Source organism: Podarcis vaucheri, assembly GCF_965113315.1.
Source record: "Podarcis vaucheri genome assembly, chromosome: 1".
Lineage (NCBI taxonomy): Eukaryota > Metazoa > Chordata > Lepidosauria > Squamata > Lacertidae > Podarcis > Podarcis vaucheri.
Window position 1 is genome coordinate 16631433 of NC_138759.1, and position 22417 is coordinate 16653849.

At 49.9% G+C, this 22417-nt stretch overlaps 1 protein-coding gene across 1 annotated transcript; it reads left to right on the forward strand.

Moving 5' to 3' along the window:
* The first annotated feature begins 11313 nt into the window (after positions 1 to 11313).
* On the forward strand, positions 11314 to 20234 carry ANKRD9 (ankyrin repeat domain 9). The gene is made up of 2 exons (XM_082219497.1): positions 11314 to 11630; positions 19108 to 20234. The coding sequence occupies exon 2, from the start codon at positions 19192 to 19194 to the stop codon at positions 20077 to 20079; it is 888 nt and encodes a 295-aa protein (XP_082075623.1). The 5' UTR covers positions 11314 to 11630; positions 19108 to 19191; the 3' UTR covers positions 20080 to 20234.
* Positions 20235 to 22417: the final 2183 nt, after the last annotated feature.

The window sequence follows — 22417 nt, forward strand, 5'->3', positions numbered from 1 at the left end:
AGGCTGCATTGTTACATCATCACATTCCCTTCATTTGAGCTCAGAATAACAAGAACCTTGGCTTTGGTGAGATAGGCTTTCTGTCCTGGGTCTTTTCCCATAGTCTTGTTTACATAAGAGTGCAGTAGAAGGAATCCCTTTTTAAACATTTCATTACTGCTCGCGTGTGAATGTAATGTGAAGCAGAAACAATTCCTTTTCAGGATTCTTTCAGGCTTGGATGGACCATAGATGCTGCCTTGGAAAGTTTTGGTTCTTTTAAAAAAAGAAAAGGAAAGCAAGATTCCTTTGATTCCCCAGATGTCATTTGGAATTCAACATGTTTGGGCTGAAGCCTTTGTCAGCTCCAAAGCGAACAGGCATCAGAGACTCCAGGAAGCTCAAATAACAAGAGCTGCTGGTGTCTGTCTTTGCTTAGGTCATTGTTTCCAACTCATGTCCTCCCTCACTGTCTGAGTCACTGTGGGGTTCCCAGATGAAAACAGCAAAAACAGGGAAACGAAAAGCAGAGCCCATTGTTAGTGCCAGTTTATCTTGGCATGGCACAGGGCAAAATGATGGCTCACACTAACTGGGATTTGAACCTAAGGAGTCTTTTTGGATGCAGAGGAGCTGAGTGGGCCTCTCCCAGAGCAGCTAAGACAAAGCAAATATTGGAACAAGCAGAGAGACAGACTGCCCACACAATTTACCGGGGGTCCAGAAGGACTTGGCTCCTGCTGACTGTGTTCTGGAAGGGCATATATCCGGGTAGAGAGTCTGTGGCCCTGTTTGTTAAGACTGTTGTTAATTTTCCTGGACCATTGGCCATTCTTTTTTTTCATTTTTATTTAGATTTTCCATTATACAATTTAATTAGAAAAAGAGAAATAATACATAGCAGAAAAGAAACATTAAATCATTATACAATATCAAAAAAGAAAAAACATAAACAAAATGAAATAAACCCACCAGCCTGTTTAACTTCCCTCCACCGCTACTCGTCTTCTCTAGAATCAATTTTTCCCCTTATCAATGCAATCTGATTGTTTTTATTTTCTCTATATACATACATATGTCATTCATGATTTATTGTTTTGATGCATTTACATTCTTAATCTAGGCATATCAGCATGTCTTTTTTAGAGCAAAATTTTGTCATATAATCATCAAAGCATTGCCATTCGTTTTTTAGTTTCTGATTTGACTGCTGTCGTACGGATGCTGTTAACTTAGCCAATTTTAAATTTGAGAATCCATTCCTCCTTGGTAGGTAGTTCTTTAGCTTTCCATTTAGATCCTATTACTATCCTAGCTGCGGTGGTTGCATATAAGAAAATTCTTTTTTCTGATTTCGGTATTTCTTTTCCTAAAGAGCTCCTTGCAGTTGGCGTTCATGCAGATGTGAAGGAGTTGCACAGTACAGTGGTGCCCCGCAAGACGAATGCCTCGCAAGACGGAAAACCCGCTAGACGAAAGGGTTTTCCGTTTTTGAGCTGCTTCGCAAGACGATTTTCCCTATGGGCTTGCTTTGCAAGACGAAAACGATTTTTCCCCGCTTTCCCCCCCTTTTCCGATTTTTCCCCGCTTTCCCCCCCTTTTCCTAATCCGCTAATCCGCTAATAGCCTTTTAGCCGCTAATCCGCTAAGCCTTTAATAGCCGCTAAGCCTTTAATAGCCGCTAAACCGCTAATAGCGCTAAGCCGCTAATAGGGTTGCTTCGCAAGACGAAAAAACCGCTAGACGAAGAGACTCGCGGAACGGATTAATTTCGTCTTCCGAGGCACCACTGTAGATGGTTGGCATGCACCTGTCTTGAGAGACAGTGGAGTGCGCCTCCGGGAGTGAAGTCAAACCGCTGTGTTAGCAGCACCAAAGTGACCTCCCGTGGGTGCAATGGAAAGCCTGGGCTCCCCAGATGACAAGCCCTGCCCCCCCCCGGCCTGGCTGATATGGTCCAAAGGAAAGTAGAGCGATACATTTGGCACCAGCTTGGCTGCAGGAGTTGCCGGAAGGAGGCATACAAGGCACCATCCAACCATCTTAAGGACTCCCCTCTGGATTTGTGTAGGGCAGAGCCATAGCCCTGGGTGACGTCTCCAGAGGAGCACCATTGAGGCTCCCAGTCTGTGTTTGTGTATGCAAATGTACATGGGGCTGTGTGCCAAACTGGGTCTTTGACCCGGGTGAAAAAAAGCCTAGTTTCGTCCCTGATGTAGTGTTTGCTCCTTAGCCTTTTCTTCTCTCAAAGATGTCTGAAATATACTCGGAGTCGAGAGTGGATTTCATGCTCTTTATTCAGCTCATAGTGTTGAGGAGGAATGGAAGTTCCCCCAGAATGTCTGCTTTATATACATTATTTACACAACGGGCCCCACGTGATTGGCTAATTCCGGGATTCTCCTGTAGGCCAATCAGGTTGCGGATTCACTTCCACCTGGAGCTGGATTGGGTGGCTCCTGTGGACCAATCAGACTGCTGCATTCTGGATCCTACTGTTCTAGGACCAATCAGACTGCTGCATTCTGAATCTTATTGTTCTAGGACCAATCAGACTGCTGCATTTTGCATCCTCAGTACATAACAATGTCCCAAAAGGAAGCAGAGGTTTGGGTCAGAGTTTTTCTTCTCCTAGATGGGCTTCCTTCCCAGATTGATGAGCCCCATCTGCCCCTCACTTCCCTCTACAGCATGTGCAGAAACTGCCTTATTTTGGGCTGGATTTAGTTTTGATGGGGCCCTAAGCTACTGATGAGGCCCTATATATGTCCAGCTGTCCTTTGTCAACAACAAATTGTCTCTGTCTTTTGTGTTGAATATAAGTTATGGTAATTTATGGACCTAATAGGTATCTAAAGCCATTTGTACATAACAAACTAGGAGCCTACACAACACAAAAAACTGTTGCTGTATGTAGGTTTTTGTTATGTACTGAGAACAATAGGATCCAAATTGCAGCAGTCTGATTAGTCCTAGAACAATAGGATTCAGAATGCAGCAGTCTGATTGGTCCTAGAACAATGCAGCAGTATGATTGGTTGGCAGGAACCACCCAATCCTGCTCCAGATTGAAGTGAATCCACAACCTGATTGGCTTACAGTAGAATTCCGGAATTAGCCAATCATGTGCAGCCCATTGTGTAAATAATGTATATAAAGCAGATACTGTGAGGGGACTTTCATTCATTCCTCCTCACCACTATGAGCTGAATAAAGAGCATGAAATCACTTTGCGACTCTGAGTATATTTCACTGGCGACGAAGGTGGGATCCCGCTGAGCTGACTGCCACACACAGCACCGCAGCACCGCCACCTGCTGCACCGCTGCCTCGCACCGTGTATCTAGGCTTCAGCTCCGGGACACAAGGAACTCAGCATGGCAACCGACAGCAGCTTCTCGCCATTCAACCCAGCATCTGGAGACTGGGAAGCGTACGCCTCCCGTTTCACCTTCCTCCTAGAAGCCAAAGGGGTCACCGACGAAGAAGACGCCAAGAAGAGGGCGATACTCTTCAGCGTCTGCGGAGAGGAGACGTTTGAAATCGCCCGGGCTCTCCTTGCGCCTGAAGACGTTGCTACTGTTCCATACAAAACAATAATGGAACAGCTGAAGGGGCACTTTTCGCCGCAGCCCTCAGTGGTGGCTCGTCGAAATGCCTTCTACGCAAAGCGCCAAGCCCCTGGGGAAACCATAACTGGGTTTGTGACCTCTCTCCGCCAAGCCGCCCGGTTCTGCAACTTCTCAGAGCTGGAGAACATGCTTCGTGACCGCCTCGTCGGTGGCCTGAAGGATGAGAAGCTGCAACGACGCCTCTACGCTAAGAAGGACCTAACGTTCCAGGTCGCTCTGGAGGAGGCCCTGGCAACGGAAGCTGCCGAGAGGTCGACGCAAGAGGCACGGCCGAGCCTGCCATCCCAACCGAGGGTCCACCACGAAGACCTCACCGACGACTCAGGATCCGACAGGGAGGAGGTGCACCGAGTACAGCAGCGCACTCAAGCAGCGCACAGACCACAGCTGCCTCGACGAGAAGGTGGGAACTGCGCAAGCTGCGGGGAGAGTCACGAGAGGAGGACCTGCCGTTTCCGCAACGCAGAGTGCAGGCAGTGCAGAAAATTGGGACACATCGCCCGGGTGTGTCGGGCTCGGCCCACCCGACACCAGGCATCAGATGACCAACCCAAGAGCCCCAGGTCCCGGGGCCCAACGCACCAAGGCAACTCGACGGAGCTCACGGACTGCCAGGTATACCAGTTGCCCCACCCCAATGTAGAGAAAATTTATGTAGAGGTACAGATAGAGGGGGCCCCATGCCGCATGGAGCTTGACACGGGTTCAACTCTATCCATAATCTCGGCAAAGACCTTAAGGAAACTGTGTCCTACTGGGGGTCCCAAACTCAGGCCGGCCCCATTCACCCTACGGGACTTCCAGAAACGTAAGGTCCCCACAATGGGGGTGGGGACCTTCAGGGTGCAATACCGAGGGCGGACGCGGCAACTGGACTTGCTTGTGGTCAAGGGCCCCTACATTAGCTTACTGGGATTGGCATGGTTTGGACCACTGGGGCTAGCTGTCACCGGGGTGAACCACACTAGCTTACAAGTGGACGTGGACGCCATATGCAAGGAATTTCCAGGGGTTTTTGACGGGAAATTGGGACAGTATACGGGCCCCCCCATTGCGCTACAGATTGACCCCGCAGTACGACCGGTCAGGCTCAAGGCCCGCCGGGTCCCGTTCGCCTTGAAACCCCGTATAGACGAGGAATTGGACCGACTCGTGGAGCAAGGAGTGCTGGAGCCGGTGCCTAATGCCCCCTGGGAAACTCCAATCGTCACACCCGTCAAGCCCAATGGTTCGGTCCGCATCTGCGCAGACTACAAATGTACCATAAACAAGGCCCTCACGGCCCACGCATACCCAGTGCCAGTGGACAGCCATGTCCTTGCCACCCTGGCTGGGTCGAAAATTTTTGGCAAGCTGGACTTGGCCCAAGCATATCAACAGCTGCCAGTAGATGAGGCCACAGCAGAGGCACAGACGATTGTGACACACAGAGGAGCGTTCAGGGTAAAGCGGCTGCAATTCGGGGTCAGCGTGGCACCAGGCATATTCCAGAATCTAATGGACTCTCTCCTTAAAGGGATTCCTGGTGTCACCCCCTTCTTCGATGATGTGTTGATTGCCGGGCCCACACCAGAGGAGTTTGAGGACCGCCTCCGCACCGTTCTGCACCGTTTCCAGACAGCGGGTCTCAAGGTGAAGCGGGAAAAATGTCTACTAGGAGTGCCTCAGGTGGACTTTCTGGGATTTATGGTGGACGCAGAAGGGGTCCACCCGACTAGGGACAAGGTACGGGCTATCTGTGATGCCCCAGCGCCCAAGAGCAAGACTGAACTTCAGGCCTTCTTGGGACTATTGAACTTTTACCATTCCTTCCTTCCCCACAAGGCGGCGGTAGCGGAGCCCCTACACAGACTCCTGGACAAGCGGGCCCCTTGGGTGTGGGGCCAGCGCCAGGAGGCCGCATTCCAGGCAGTCAAGGACTTGCTTCTCTCAAACTCTGTCTTGGCACACTTCGACGAGAGGCTGCCGGTGGTGCTAGCATGCGACGCCTCACCCTATGGCATTGGCGCTGTCCTGGGGCACCAACTCCCGGATGGAAGAGAGGTACCGGTGGCGTACTTTTCCCAGACACTCAACGCAACCGAGCGGAACTACTCGCAAATTGACAAGGAGGGTCTGGCAATCGTGAAGGGAGTAAAAAAATTCCATGATTTCTTGTACGGGCGGCCCTTCACCGTGGTGACTGACCACAAGCCGTTGCTTGGCTTGTTTGCCCCCGAAAAGCAGACCCCCCAAGTGCTGTCTCCTCGCGTCCTCAGGTGGTCAATTTTCCTTGCCAGCTACCAGTATGCACTGATTCACCGCCCGGGGAAGGCAATGGGCCATGCGGACGCCCTCAGCAGGCTACCACTACCGGAAACAGGCCCTGACCCAGCACCTGCACAAGAGGTTATGAGCCTGGAGCTGCTTCCTGACCGCCCCATTCAGGCACAAGAGGTTGCACACCATTCCAAGAAAGATAGGGTCATCTCCCGGGTCCTGGACTGGGTGTGGAGGGGATGGCCCAGCAGCAGCCCCGGGCCAGAATTCGCCGGCTACACAACCCGCAAACATGAACTGTCGGCCCACAAGGGGTGCCTGTTATGGGGAAGCAGAGTCGTTGTTCCCCAGCCCCTCCGCAAAAGGGTCCTCACAGCCCTACACGAGACACATCCAGGGGTAGTAAGAATGAAGGCCCTTGCCAGGAGTTATGTGTGGTGGCCAGGGATCGACGGAGAGATAGAGGCCTGGGTCAAACACTGCCAGGCCTGCCAAGAATCCCGCCCAGATCCCCCAAGGGCCCCAGTCCAGTCCTGGGAGTCCGCCCGAGCACCATGGTCACGCCTGCATGTGGATTTCGCTGGCCCCTTTCAGGGGAAAACATTCTTCATAGTGGTGGACTCCTACACCAAATGGCTGGAAGTCGCACTGGTACCGTCCACTTCCACGTCTGCAGCCATCCGTGTACTACGCAGGCTGTTTGCAACCCACGGGCTCCCTGACACTCTCGTCTCAGACAACGGGACTGCATTTACGTCAGGAGAATTCCAAACCTTCACAGCACAGAACGCCATCCGCCACATCCGTTCGGCGCCGTTCCACCCTGCCACCAATGGCCAAGCAGAACGCATGGTGCGGACCACCAAGGACACCCTTCGCCGCATGACGCAAGGGGACTGGGAGTACCGCCTTGCCACATTCCTTTTAGCACAGCACAGCACCCCCAGTTCAACGACTGGCCGGAGCCCCGCTGAACTACTAATGGGTCGGCGCCTTGCAATCAGATTGGACCGCCTTCACCCCGATAGAGCTCAGGATGAGGTAGTGGTGGGGGAAGACAGGAACCCCCGGACCTTCGAGGCCCAGGACCCAGTGTACGCAAAGAATTTTGGGGCAGGCCCAGCATGGGTACCCGCCACAGTCACCAGGGTCACTGGCCCAGTGTCGTATGAGGTGCTAACGGATGGGGGGCAATGCTGGCGCCGCCACTGCGACCAGATACGGCGACGATTCCCGGGAGAAAACCAGGAGGAGGACAGGTCAGAGGAGTCCCAAGGGAACAGCGGGGCAGTGAGGCCCATAGAGCAGGAGAGGCAGAATCAGTAAATACAGAGAGGACCCGTGAGGCCGAAAGGACACCAGAACCAGAACCCCGACTGAGCGAGCCGGTTGCACCAGACCAAACAACCCCATCACAGCCAGCATCCTTGGAACACGAGCCAGAACCTGGAGCCCGGTCCAGGGAACACCCCAGGCCGCAACGCACACGTAGGCTGCCGGCATACCTTGAGGACTATGAATGCGACCTCCCGGGCAGGACTGGAACTTAGAGGGGAGGGGTGTTATGTACTGAGAACAATAGGATCCAAATTGCAGCAGTCTGATTAGTCCTAGAACAATAGGATTCAGAATGCAGCAGTCTGATTGGTCCTAGAACAATGCAGCAGTATGATTGGTTGGCAGGAACCACCCAATCCTGCTCCAGATTGAAGTGAATCCACAACCTGATTGGCTTACAGTAGAATTCCGGAATTAGCCAATCATGTGCAGCCCATTGTGTAAATAATGTATATAAAGCAGATACTGTGAGGGGACTTTCATTCATTCCTCCTCACCACTATGAGCTGAATAAAGAGCATGAAATCACTTTGCGACTCTGAGTATATTTCAGTTTTATTTGTTTTTTATCTTATATTTTGGAAATGTACATCCAGGATTTTTTTTCTCTTTAAATTTTTTTGGGGGCCCCAAAAGAGTGGGGCTCTAAGCTATAGCTTGTTTAGCTTATACAGTGGTACCTTGGGATGCGAACGGGATCCGTTCCGGAGCCCCGTTGGCATCCTGAACAGAACATAAGACACGACTGTGCGTGTGCAGGTCGCAGCTTCCGCGCGCGACATCATTTTTACCGTCTGCGCATGCGCGAGCGGCGAAACCCGGAAGTAACATGCTCCATTACTTCCGGGTCGCCACAGACCGCAACCCGAAAATACTTATCCTGAAGCATATTTATCCTTAGGTATGACTATGTAAATCTGGCACCGGCCTTATCTACTGTTGGGCCCAATATTGGTCTTGTCTTCTCAATCTGCCCGAGCCTGTCTTTGCATGCAGGGGAAGTCTCTAATTTAAGGTTACCAGACATCCCCATTTCCCGGGGACAGTCCCTGGATTTACAAATCAGTCCTCTGACAAAAACCTATCATTCCTATTGAAGTTGAAAAGTGTCCCCGGATTCATTGAAAAAAATCTGGTAACCTTACTCTACTTCACGGAGGGTTTGAGACCCATCAGCTACCAGCACCTGGTTTAGCTGACTAGTCAAATGGGCTTCCTGGGCTGTGCCCACTGTCACAATGCTGACAGCTTCTAGAAGCCACAATGGAAGACCAGGAGAAGGCAACATGTGGCTCTTTCCAGATCAAGAAGTGCAGGCAGACTGATAGGCCACAGAGCACTGGAGAAAAACAGGAAAGAAAAAGACACATCTCTCTCGACTGCCTCGCAGCTCAAGGTAAGCTCAATATCCTGCACCCACAGAAATGCTAAAGATAATCTAAATTGCCTTGAGAACGAAGGAGGAAAATGGAAGTCTTTTTTCTCAGGGAAGGAAACTTCTGGGAAACTGGTGGACACGTTTTGGCTCAGTGCTTATTCACATGGCTTTTCCTATGGTTCAAAAGTAGCCACATAGATATGGCATAATACCAACTAAAATTTAATTGTTAAGTGCATACCTTTGGTCAAGGAAACCAGCCCCATTTGTGTCTATATCATCACAACATAGTACCAGAATGGTATTGTACTGACAACAGGCTTATCATTACTATCAAAAGTGGCTGCGTGTGAGTGACCTTGGGCGAAAGAAAGTCACAGCTAATCCTCAAACTCAACTTCTGTTCCTATTAGCACAATGTTCTGAAGGTTCAGATTTCATTCTCCATTAAGGTGAATGCACTGTGGAAGGGTTGCCAGGCGGAAGGGCTCTGCTGACTCCACCCCCTTCCAATTACTACTCTGTGTTCAATGGGGGCTGCCCTTGGAAACAGCTCAGAGATGTCAGCTGGTCTCCAAATGCAGCAGTCTGGGGGTTTTGTACCCTGGGTAGGTCAACAAGGCTTTTAAACTGTTTCTCTCAGAACTGCGTTAATCGAGGGTTATTTTGGCCTGGGGTCTGAAGCTCAATTTTAGACACTGTTTTTGGCATTTCCTAAGTTTTGCCAGACCAAATAAATGAAATTTGGGACATCGCTGGAGATCTTCATAGCTTTGTTTGGATTGCATTGACCTACTTTCAGTGGGGAATGTACAATGCTATTTGCCTCCGTCTAGGTTTCCACATAGAGCTTGGCAAACACTCTGAATGATACACTTTCCTAACACATTCCAAGGCCAGATTATAGCACATATTGAAGTTCCTGTTTGCACTGGCTCAGCCTCCCCAACACTGAGCATGCCACCCCTGTAAACTTTCCCTGGGTGCCTGGATTGGACACCCAGCCTCCCTGCTGTTCTGAACAGAGCTTCTCTCTGTGAGTGAGTGTAACAGTGCCTCCTTCCTCCCACCCCCCGCTTGATGGGGGACTTGCACCATTTTGCGGTCTTGTCTTTCTTGCTGCTCTTGGTAGCCATTTTTTTGTTACATCACATCCCTTCAACAACATTTCCGGGACCACGGCACTTCCTCAAAATTCCAAATGTGTCAACTGGCCCCCCAAAGGTTGGCAGAGCTGCACAGGGCCAAATTCCGTTAAAATCAGGAGGACTGACTTCCAGGACTGTCAGCTGGTTAATTAATCTTAGCTGATTTATTAAATTGGATAGAAAGCAATACTTTTGAAGGAAAAATGCACACTTTCCTCTTTTTTATATATATGGTTTCTCAAGCTGTGGGTCCCCAGATGTTGTTGGACTACAACTCCCATCATTCCTAGCCAGCATGACCAGTGGTCATGGATGATGGGAGTTGTAGTCCCACAACATCTGGGGACCCACAGTGAGTTACTGTATGCACTGCTGAAAGGTCACTCACAACCCAATATGTAAAAGGTAAAGGAACCCCTGACCATTAGGTCCAGTCATGACTGACTCTGGGGTTGCGGCGCTCATCTCGCTTTACCGGCCGAGGGAGCCGGCGTACAGATTCCGGGTCATGAGGCCAGCATGACTAAGCTGCTTCTGACGAACCAGAGCCCTGCACGGAAACGGCGTTTACCTTCCGACCGGAGCAGCACCTATTTATCTGCTTGCACTTTGACATGCTTTCAAACTGCTAGGTTGGCAGGAGCAGGGACCGAGCAACGGGCGCTCACCCCATTGCGGGGGTTCGAACCGCCAACCTGATCAGCAAGTCCTAGGCTCTGTGGTTTAACCCACAGCGCCACCCACATCCCACAACCCAACAGGCAACGGGAATACACACACAAAACCACACACCCTTAAAAAAAAAATCTAAGTATAATTCCTGTGCACAGCCCAAATGTCTTAATCATTAATTTCAGGTTCTAGGCAACGGATTATCCCTGGGGCGAAACCTGAGGTGTGTCACCTTTCTTCCCACTTTCAGACAGGACGCACAACTGTTCACGCTGAATGTGGAAAACAACAACAACAACCACCCTCCCGCGCCCAGCAAGGGCACCTCTGCGCGCCTCCCTGTGCGTAGAGGTCAAACTAAACCCCTGCTGTTCCTGATAGATTTCGGAAGAGCTCTTCTCCATAGCGGAGGTGATGATGACTCACTGAATGCACGCATGAAGTAAACAAATAAAAAGTTAGCAGCAGCAAAGTTGGATACTTGCAAGCCTGCAAAACCCCAAGAGGTTGCGAGAGATTTGGAGAGAAGGGGAAGGAAGGAAGAGGATCCGCGCACGCGCATGTGGAAGTTGGGCTCTCCCAACTCTGATGCGCCTGGGAGGGACCACCTGATCCCCTTGGCGGGGGTGGTGGGTGGCACCCATGCCACCTGAGTCACCCCTTTCTTCCTGCCTCCCTCCGCGTCCTCGCTCGGTCTCCATGGCGCGCGCGCAGCCCGGCCAAGTTCCTTGGAACTTCGCCTCCCTCTGACGCAAACAATCGTCGCGGGGCGCCGGCCTCTCCTCCCTCGCAGCCAATGGGAAGTTGGGGGAGCCCCGGGCGGGGACCAATCACGGGGCGCTGGACGCTTCCCCGGGCCGGACTGACCTTCCCCGGGCCGGAGGGGATAAAAGAGCCTAGAGGAGGCAGCCGAGGTTTGGCTGCTGCTGCTGCTGCTGCGCGGTGCTGCCTCTCCTGCGCTCCGGGAAGGGAAGCGGCGATCCAGCTCTGCGCAAGCAGCGGAGGAGAGCGGGGAGGAGAGCGCAGGCCGCGGAGGAGCTGGCGGAGGGCCGGGCTGAGCTGCGTGTGGTTGGCGAGGGCGGAGAGCAGGAGCGAGAGGCGCAGCTCATTCATTGCAGCAGGAAGCCGGCTCGGCTGCAAGGAGCCGGCAAGCGGCGTCGGCGCCCACGCGCAATTTCCCCGCTCCAAGTCCGAGGCGGCATCATCGCCGGCAGCGGAGGAGAGGTAAGGAGGATTCCGCTCGGGCTTCTTTCCCGTCGAGCAGCCGCTTCCCCTGGGCTCCGAGAGGCGTCCGTCCACCCGCCAGTGGGGCGGGCGACCCCTTTCTCTGCAAAAGCAGGAGGCGCAAGGGGAGATCTGGGGCGAAGGAGGAGAGAATTGGGGGCGCGGGAGGCGAAGATGGAGATCTGGGAAGAGGAGGGAAGGAGGGAGGGAAGGGCGCCTCGAAATGATGCGGGGGAATCGGAGAATTGTCAAGCTGGAAGGGACCCTCAAGGATCAACTAGTCCATCCCCCCCCTGCAGTGCAGGAATCACAACGGGAAGCATCCAGGACAGATGGCCGTCCAACCTCTGCTTGAAAACCTCCAAGGAAGGAAGAAGGAGAGTTTGGGGGGCGGGGAGCTGCAGAGCCTGGGGTCGTGAGGATCTTTCCATTCTGCTCTGAAGCCTTGGCCTCGGAGATCGTTCCCCTAAAAGGAATAAGGTCCTCTCCAGAATGCCATGGGGCAGGAGAGAGAATTTGCCAAGCAAGGAAGGGAGCAGGACTCCTGAGCTTGGAGGTGAGGAGAGGTGGAGGGCCTGGAGAGGGGAGCCTGGGCTTGTGTTGGAAGAAAGGCGAAGGCAGCGAGGAGGAGGTGGGGAGAGCCTAGATCATGGGGCTGCAGCATCTGGAAAGACAAAGTTGTGGCATTTCATTGGTCTGGAATGGGGAAGGGCTGTAGCTCGGTGGCAGAGCATCTGCCTGGCATGCAGAACGTCGCAGGTTCAATCCCCAACATCTCCAGGTATGGCTGAGAGAGACACCCTCCCTGAAACCCTGGAGCTCCACTGCCGGTCAGTGTGGGCAATACTGAGCTAGATGGACCAAGCAGCTGCCTCACACTGAAAGCACTTGGGGCCCCTCAAAATGACCGAACTGGCCAATGGAGAGTGCACATTGAGTGAGTTTTTGTGGTAAATCGCACAACTCAAACCATGTTCACCTCAGCTGTCAGAATGCAACCAGATTTGGCAGCGGGGTGAGGCTGGCGGTGTGGCAGCTTCATAGTTGGGTGCAGTCGCACACCCAGTTCACTACACACTGTGTTTTTGCATAGCGACACTCAGCTGGGGTTCTCAGGGACGCCAGTTTGTTCATGTGAACTGAGGCTCCTGTCACGAGCCTGCCAGCTGATTCGCTGTGACACCTCCTCATAGTTTGTCCCTTCCGACCGAGGTGACGTTCTCAGTTGTTTCATAGCAAGCTTCTCTGAGCCAGGAAGCGAGTACCTTTCAACTTCTCAGCAAGCGCCAGTATGACAGAAAACTGTGTTTCTGAGTTGGCTGGCAGAGTTCCCTCATCTCAGGGGTATCAATAGGAAGAGAGAGACGCAGCAGTGACAACAGCGTGCTTTGATAATCCTCCTGAGCTGGGCTCAAAAGATGCCGGAAAGGAGAATATCCTTCTAAAAAGCAACAACTTTTGCCCCATTAGGCGCTTGGGAAACCCACCAGCTCCAGAGCCTGTAAGGCAGTCCTTTTCCAAACTCACAGGGTTGTTGTTGGGGTTTATTTTATTTTTTTATAATAAATATTTATTAAAGTTTTCACAATATTACATAATGAAAAAGAAAAAAGAAAGAATACAAAGTAAAAAAACAGTTAAAAACAATTCCATCTTTTTGTCACTTATCTTTCATTTACTTGTTTCCCGGACCTCCTCATACCTCCCTTTTTTGTATTCCAGTTCAATTCATTAGTTCAGCAATTCCTTTCCCTCCTTATTTTATCCTGATCTTTAATCTTAATATATTATAACATTAAATTTTTACCTGTTAAAAATCCAATTTTTTCATATTCTTTTATACCATTACAGCTAGAAACCACTTAACTTCAATCCAACATCATTCTAACATTCATTAATTTTACAATATTTCTGTAAATAGTCTTTAAATTTCTTCCAATCTTCTTCCACCGACTCTTCTCCCTGGTCTCGGATTCTGCCAGTCATTTCCGCCAGTTCCATATAGTCCATCACCTTCATCTGCCATTCTTCCAGAGTGGGTAGCTCTTGTGTCTTCCAATACTTTGCAATAAGTATTCTTGCTGTTGTTGTTGAGGTTTAAATGAGGAGAACCACGGATATGGCACTTTGAGCTCAATGGGCAAAAAGGTGGGATATAAATTCAATAATAAATAAATGTATTTTTAAAAGTTGCCATCCAGGGAGCCTCCCCCACCCTCTGCACTCACTCCACAAACTTTGGCATCATCTCCTGCACACACACACACACACACACACACACACACACACACAGCAATCCAATACATTGGGAGAGTACTGGGTTGTTGTCAAGAGTTGCTACAAGGAAGAAAATAAATAAATGGGAAGTCACATTACTGCATGATAAAAAATTCCTTCCAGTAGCACCTTAAAGACCAACTAAGTTAGTTCTTGGTATGAGCTTTCGTGTGCATGCACACTGGTATCTGAAGAAGTGTGCATGCACACGAAAGCTCATACCAAGAACTAACTTAGTTGGTCTTTAAGGTGCTACTGGAAGGAATTTTTTATTTTGACTATGGCAGACCAACACGGCTACCTATCTATTACTGCATGAGTTATCCTGATTTGGAATCTGGGGGTGCAGAGGGAGCGTAGGGAAGATTTGTAGTTTGCTACCTTTCTGAATTTTAAATCTGCACAAATTCTGGGTTTCGGATGCATGGAGCTGGAGCAGCCCATTGAGGTTCCACGAAGAAAGAGTAGCAAATGAAGCTGCCTTATACCACAGAATTGTAGAGTTGGGATGCCAAGAGTCATCAGCCAGTGTGGTGTAGTGGTTAAGAGCGGTGGACTCGTAATCTGGTGAACCGGGTTTGCTTCCCCGCTCCTCCACATGCGGCTGCTGGGTGACCTTGGGCTAGCCACACTTCTCTGAAGTCTCTCAGCCCCACTCACCTCACAGAGTGTTTGTTGTGGGGGAGGAAGGGAAAGGAGATTGTTAGCCGCTTGGAGACTTCTTAGGGCAGTGATAAAGCAGGATATCAAATCCAAACTCTTCTTCAAGTCCAAGCTCCTGCTAAGCAGGAATATAAACTGAAGCCTCCACGACAGATGGCCATCCAATCTCTGCTTTAAAAAACTCCCAAGGAAGGAAGAGTCCAAATTAAAACATTGGTTTATCTAGCTCAGTATTGCCTAGACTGGTTCGGTGGCAGACAATCCAGCTCATCTGTTGTCTATACACTGCCTGGTAGCAGCTCTCTAGCTTTCAGACATTTCCAATATGGCCTGGTTTTGGATTGAACCCAAGACTATTTTGCATGCATGTTCTGCCACTGAGCCACAGCCCTTCCGCCAATTTGCTTCACCATGTCAAGAACTGCGGTTCTGAAGCTCATATCGTTCCAAGAGCTTCAGTTGTAATTCTCGTTCAGTCTTTGACGTGCTGTTTATGCCTCAAACTTTGACTTTCATAACCTATCTTTTGCCTCTTTGGGGGTCAAAGCAAGTTGATCTCCTCCCACTATTTTTCGTGCCAATAATAATAATAATAATAATAATAATAATAAATAATAATTATTTATTATTTGTACCCTGCCCATCTAGCTGGGTTTCCCCAGCCACTCTGGGCAGCTTCCATGGAAGCCAAAAAACACTAAAATATCACACATTAAAAACTTCCCTGAACAGGGCTGCCTTAAGATGTCTTCTGAATGTCAGGTAGTTGTTTATCGCTTTGACATTTGATGGGAGGGCGTTCCACAGGGCGGGTGCAACTACCGAGAAGGCCCTCTGCCTGGTTCCCTGTAGCTTTGCTTCTCGCAATGAGGGAACCGCCACAAGGCCCTCGGCGCTGGACCTCAGCTTCCGGGCAGAACGATGGGGGTGAAGACGCTCCTTCAGGTATACTGGGCCGAGGCCGTTTAGGGCTTTAAAGGTCAACACCAGCACTTTGAATTGTGCTTGGAAACGTACTGGGAGCCAATGTAGGTCTTTCAAGACCAGTGTTATGTGGTCTCGGCGGCCGCCCCAGTCATCAGTCTAGCTGCCGCATTCTGGATTAGTTGTAGTTTCCGAGTCACCTTCAAAGGTAGCCCCACGTAGAGCACATTGCAGTAGTCCAAGCGGGAGATAACTTAATGATAAATGCCTGCTCAACAGAGTTTGGCGCAATCTAAGGATGTTGCAAGGCATGCTCTTCATTCTGTTACACCAGGAACTTCCAGTCAATGAATTTGACGTCGGTCACATTTACACATGATACCTTTATGGCACTTTGAACAGTCTTGGCTTCCCCCAAAGAACTCTGGGAGCTGTAGTTTGTTATGGGTGCTACAATTCCCATAGTTCCCTGGGAAGAAGGATTCACTGTTAAACCACTCTTATTTCCTAACATTTCTCAACACCTTTCACAAGCTACAGCTCCCCAAATTATTCAGGGGGAACCTGCTTTAAATGGGTGGTGTGAATGTGACCATAGATACCATATTTTTCACTCTATAAGATGCACCAGACCATAAGACGCACCTAGTTTTGGAGGAGGAAAACCAGGAAAAAAATATTCTGAATCTCAGAAGCCAGAACAGCAAGAGGGATTGCTGCGCAGTGAAAGCAGCAATCCCTCTTGCTGTTCTGGCTTCTGTGATAGCTGCGCAGCCTGCATTCGCTCCATAAGACGCACACACATTTCCCCTTACTTTTTAGGAGGGAAAAAGTGAGTCTTATAGAGCAAAAAATACGGTAGCTTTGTAAGTTAAATCAAAATAGATGTCATGGGGCTTTGGGGGGGGGGGTAATATTCCTTATCCTATCCTAGGAAACCTCAAGGGCAATGGCCCTGAACAGATCTTTGCCTACAAGTTGTTTAGATTCCAGGTGTCCGGTAAAAGCTAACTTTGCAGTTTTCAGTTTCACCTGCCTTAAGGGAACTTGTTTGCAGTCCGGACCAGATTTCAGCTGCCCTGTTTGTTCAACCAGCTCTTCCCTCCCCATTTTTTTATATATTTTTTTAAAAGGGACATGGGGTAGTGGGGGGAGGAGAGGAAAGTTAATTGCTAACTGTTGTGCTGAAAATCAGGAGGCACAAGAGGTGAAAGGATGAGGGGAGAAGTGTCCGTACTCCTTGCAGACTTTGTTGGGGGCTTAGACAATTATTATCTAGAGCTGCTTAAGTTTCTGCTGCAGAATGGAGGACATTGCAGACAGTGGCTAAATCAGCCAGAGGGTTTGGTGGGATGCACAAGTCCTGTGATCTTCAGATGGAGGGCGGCATACAAATTTAATAAATAAAATAGCATAAAATTAAAAGTCCACTGTGATGTGGGAGGTGGGGAGGAAGGTTGAGGAGTTAGTGGAGGGAAAGAGAAGGCTCTCTGGACATCAACATTTAAAAAAACCCTGTAATTATTTAATTTTGAATTGATATCCCACCTTTTTGTCCATTGAGTTCAAGCTGGCATATACGTGGTTCTCCTCTTTCCTCATTTAACCCCCACAACAACCCTATGAGGTAGGATAGACAGAGCAACTGGCCCAAGGTGGCCAAGTGAAGTTCACAGCTGGGTGGGGATTTGAACCCTCGTCTCCCAGGTTCTAGTCCAGCACTCTAACCACTGTGCCACGTCTACTTAGGATTGCAGCCCCGCCATAGAGTAATGCTTAATTACTTTTATAATTTAGAGCAGGCATAGGCAAGCTCCAGCCCTCCAGATGTTTGGGACTACAATTTGCACCATCCCTGACCAGGGGTCCTGTTAGCTAGGGATGATGGGAATTGTAGTCCCAAACATCTGGAGGGCCGGAGTTTGCCTATGCCTGATTTAGAGACTCCATCGCATGGCAGAGCTTTTATGCTAGCTTGTCTAAATGCATTCCCCTCATCTATATTGTTTGGAAGGTTTCAAAAAAAATCCTCTCCCAGAACAGATTTTGTTCCTGTAATGAGAAAACACCAGATACAATACACCACATAATTTTGGGTTGCCCTCTTCTCAACACCCATCAGAGATCTCCTAGTGACTCTCTTACAGCTCAAAATATCGATTTGCAGAGAGTCTGTAATCCGATATTTGTTGAGGGATGATACTCCCGAAACTATCAAGATAGTCTCGTGATACTTAGCCAAGATTTCTAAAGCTAAATCTAAAGTTGCCTGATTTATTCAATGGTGGTTATCTAGTCTTTTTATTGTATGTGTTTGAATTATCAATGTATTTGGATGACTTTGCATGGTTTTATGATTTTACTGTTTTAACTTATGCCAATAAAAGCTAGTTAAAACTAAGTTACAACAACACTGCTCCATGCTGGGTGGTGCTGGAAGGAACATAGGGAGCTGCCTTTGGCCGTGTGAAATCCTTGGTCCATCTAGCTCAGTATTGTCTGATCTACTTAGCCAGGTGGACGAATGGTCTGGCAGCTTTCTATAGTCCTGCGAACTCACTGGTAAACCCTTGGTAAACCACTTTTGCTGTCAGAAAGTCTTCTTTTGGAGTTGAAGGTGCCTTTGGCTTGGCCATACGGTTTGGGTACTGTACAGGTATTTTGAGAATGCATGTTTCTGAACTACACAGAGTTGCTTGATGAAAGCACATGAATAAATGCCATTACACTCAGTGGGGAGGGGGGGGACTTAGTGTTAGTTATAATAATTTTTATTTGTATCCCGCCCATCTGCCTCGGTTGCCCCAGCCACTCTGGGCAGCTTCCAACAAATATAAAAGCATAATGAAACATCAAACATTAACCGCTTCCCTATAGAGGGCTGCCTGCAGATGTCTTCTAAAGGTTCTGCCAACAACAACACGTTGAATTGTGCTTGGAAATGTACTGGGAGCTAGTATAGATCCTTCAGGACCGGTGTTATATGCTCTCAGAGGCCATTCCCAGTCACCAGCGTGGCAGCCACGTTCTGGATTAGTTGTAGTTTCTGAGTCACCTTCAAAAGTAGCCCCGCGTAGAGCGCATTGCAGTAGTCCAAGTGGGAGATAACCAGCGCATGTCATAAGGGCCGAACAACACATTATGGGAGAGTTCTGTGGTTGATCTCCTGCTTCTCAAAAAAAAAGTTCATAAAAAACTGAGCAGCGTCAATCTGCTGATGTTTTTGTCTTTATTTTAATGCAGCTGGGCGTGGGGGTCTGAATTTGAACGGAACTATAGCACTGGGGAATTAAGGTGTTTTGACACCCACCCACCCCCATGATGTTTTCCTGGTCCAAATTGCCCTGCTCCCCAAACTGCAGTTAGCTTTGCAAGATTGCGGGGGCACGAAGTAAAACACACGCTAAATTGGGAATAGCCAAAGTGGCGCATTTCAGGTGTTGTTGGGCTGGAGTTCCCATCATCCAAGACCAGTGGCCTTTGTGTGCATGCACAACTTTTGTGTCGAAGAGCACCCTCTGATAAGAATTGTACGATGGGCTCAGAGGGGCAACGTCTGAGTGGGCAGCAGTGTGCTTGTGTGTCTTAATCATTGTGCTTCTTCCTTTCCCAGCGTTCTCACCTCTCTTGGGCCTTCATGAAGAAACGGCTTGGTAGACCATTGGGAAGCCACCTTCCTTGACGCGCCACCCCAGCGATGCCCTGGAACATCAAATGGCTGGGCAGCTACAGCAGCCACAGCTCCCAGTCCCAGAAGCAATGCAAGAAGTCCTCCTTTGCCTTCTACCAAGCGGTGAGGGACCAGCTGCCCGTGTGGCTTTTGGAGGACATGAGGCGCATGGAGGCCTTCCACTGGCAGGAAGGGGGCAAAGTCAGCACCTACTCCCCTTCCGAGGCCCTCCTCTACGCCCTGGTGCATAACCACCAGCCTTACGCCCGCTACCTGCTGAGCAACTTCCCTCAGAGTGCCCTGGCTATCCCTAGCCTTCACTTCAGCTGCTGCCATTCCTCCGCTCCTCACTTGGCTATGGCTGTGCGCTACAACCGCGTCCACATCCTTCTGGAGATCCTGAAGGCCATCAGAGACTTCCCAGCCAGCGACCGGGCCAGCTATTTGGACCGCAGAGGGTGTAGCCGAGTGGAAGGAGGCAAGACCGCCCTCCACGTGGCTTGCGAGCTGGTGAGGCCTGAGTGTTTGCTGCTGCTGCTGGGCCACGGGGCCTCGCCCTGCCTTGTTGACTGCACGGGGAACACGCCCTTGGACCTCCTCCTGCAGCAGATCTGGGACAGTCCGGCCTCGAACCTGCGCACCAAGCTGCTTCTCCTGGACTCCCTGTTCCTCTTTGTGCCTCGGGGCTCCCACTGTGCCATGAAGCAGCAGCTGCTGCAGGACTCTGAGCAATGGCAGGACCTACTGGGGAAGCCCAGGTTCCAGTGGCTGGCGGGCTTAGCGCCTCCCTCCCTCTTTGTGAGTTCCATGCAAGTCTTAATCGGGACCATTACGCCAGATCAGTTCCCAGAGGCCCTGGACGACCTGCCTTTGCCACACTTCCTGAAGCCCTTGGACCTGAAACTGAAGAGTTAAGAACTTTCCCCCCGGGACGTCCTTCCTTCTTCGCAGTTCCCGCTTGCGTGATGAAAATAGGGCTCTCGGCTCTTGCGCGGAGAGCCGGTGTGTTTAATATAAAAACTGTGGGAGCGGGAGAAGCATTTGTTTTCATTAGAATTTGTTTTTTTAAAGCCCTGACTGTGGTGTTGTCTTTTATTTGAATGTGGTGGAATACCTGCGGAGCCTTTGAGAGGAAATGTTTTGCCTCATGGTAAAGTGCAGATATTAAAAGCAAGCTTTGGCCCTCCAGATGCTGTTGGACTCAATGGCCAAGGGCTGTGAGAATTGGAGGCTAGCAGTATTTGGAAGGCTACATGCTCCTCGTGCATGTCTGAAAATGCAACGTAGGTGTTCAGAGCTGAGGCTAGCAGCCTAAATAATTAGATAAATCAGGGCTAGCCAACTTCCTGTCCTCAAGGCTTTGCTGGGCTCCAGCTTCCAGTATCCCTGAATGGTCATGATGGAGTCAGCAAAGTAGACGGTACCAAGTAGGCCATTCCTGCAACGTGAAAATTGGCCGCTGCTGCAAGCCTTCACTTCATATTATACAGTCATACCTTAGATTCCAAACGCCTTGATACTCGGATGTTTTGGCTCCCGAACACCGCAAACCCGGAAGTGAGTGTTCCGGTTTGCGAACGTTCTTTAGAACCCAAATGTCCAATGGGGCTTCCATGGCTTCCAATTGGCTGCAGGAGCTTCCTGCAGCCAATCAGAAGCCGTGCTTAAGCACAAACATTGGTAACTCACAAAACAGGTCCAAACCTTACTGTGATTTCCCGGAGCGCTCATAAAAATGATTTGGATTGCACAGTCCTTTTCCATCCTTATCCTCAGAGGAGAAGGCTGTCTATGGCTATTCGTCATGATGGCAATATTACCTCCAGTTCCAGAGACAACATGCCTCTCAAATACCATATGCTGGAGATGAGGGGTAGGGAGCGTGCCAGGGGGCACATGCCGTGTGGCTTTGCAAAGGCGTGGGGCTTTTAACCTTTGTTCTGATCCACTCAGAAGGCTTATGCACCTGCCAGCACATCCACACCTCTCGGGAGTGCGCTCCACAGCAATTATATGGGGTTGGAATATCATTTTAAACATAGACGTGGAACCACGGGGTGCATTCCATAGAGGGCGAAACATGGAGGAATATTTATATTGCATCAAAACACAGTTGTTATGTTATTATAAATAACTAATCCACCTGGTCCCCGAATGCATTCTTTTATCTCCCCTCCCCCTTTCGTATTCCAGTACTTTGCAAAAGATGCCCATTTGCCGTTAAGAGAATTGTTACTTTATCTGCCTTCGGCTGGATGTGAATAACAGCCCAGCCCATAGAAAGAGAAAAGCACAGAGGGTTTGGGGTGAAGGAAGATGCTTTGTGTAGGCAATTGATCCATATTAGCTCATCATCCCCAGTTCCACCTTGAGATGCCAAGTATCACACCTGGGGGGACTCTTGCAAGCCAGGCATGTTTCCCACAACTGACCTGTCAGCAATTCAAATCAGGGGAATCTGAGAAACTGATGCTTTGATCCAGCTGAACATGCAGGCATCTGCCAGGGATAGATAATCAGCAATAGCACTGTTGTGATGTCCCCCTCGTTCATGAGTAGCAGCAGCTTGGCAGCATCACTGATATATAGACCAGGGCAATGTGTGCACATTCCCAGCAAAGGAACATCATCTACAGGATTCATTTGCATGTGTGGTTCGTCCCCCATTTATAAAGAGGTGAATGGAAGAGGCGCTAAAGGATCCTGCAGTCCTGTGGGTGTTTGCAGTGGTGCAGGAGTGGCTAATCTAACAGCCTGAAATCACTTAACACAGGATAGGATGGAGGGACAGTACCGTACCACTTACCACTTCAAGCTTCCCATCCAGGGGTTTCTGTGCTATTTAACCGAACACCTGCTTCAAAAATGGCAGATTCTTAGACTCACCCTTTAATTAGCTCCACTCCCCCTCCCCCCCCTTTTTTTGCAAAATCAGTATCACCACAGATTTCCCTTTTCCTAGGAAGCAGAAAGTGACTAATAAAAGATAAAGGTAAAGGGACTCCTGACCATTAGATCCAGTCGCGGACGACTCTGGGGTTGCGGCGCTCATCTCACTCTACTGGCTGAGGGAGCTGGTGTACAGCTTCCGGGTCATGTGGCCAGCATGACTTAGCCACTTCTGGCAAACCAGAGCAGCGCAAGGAAACGCTGTTTACCTTCCAGCCGGAGCGGTACCTATTTATCTACTTGCACTTTGACGTGCTTTCGAACTGCTAGGTTGGCAGGAGCAGGGACCGAGCAACGGGAGCTC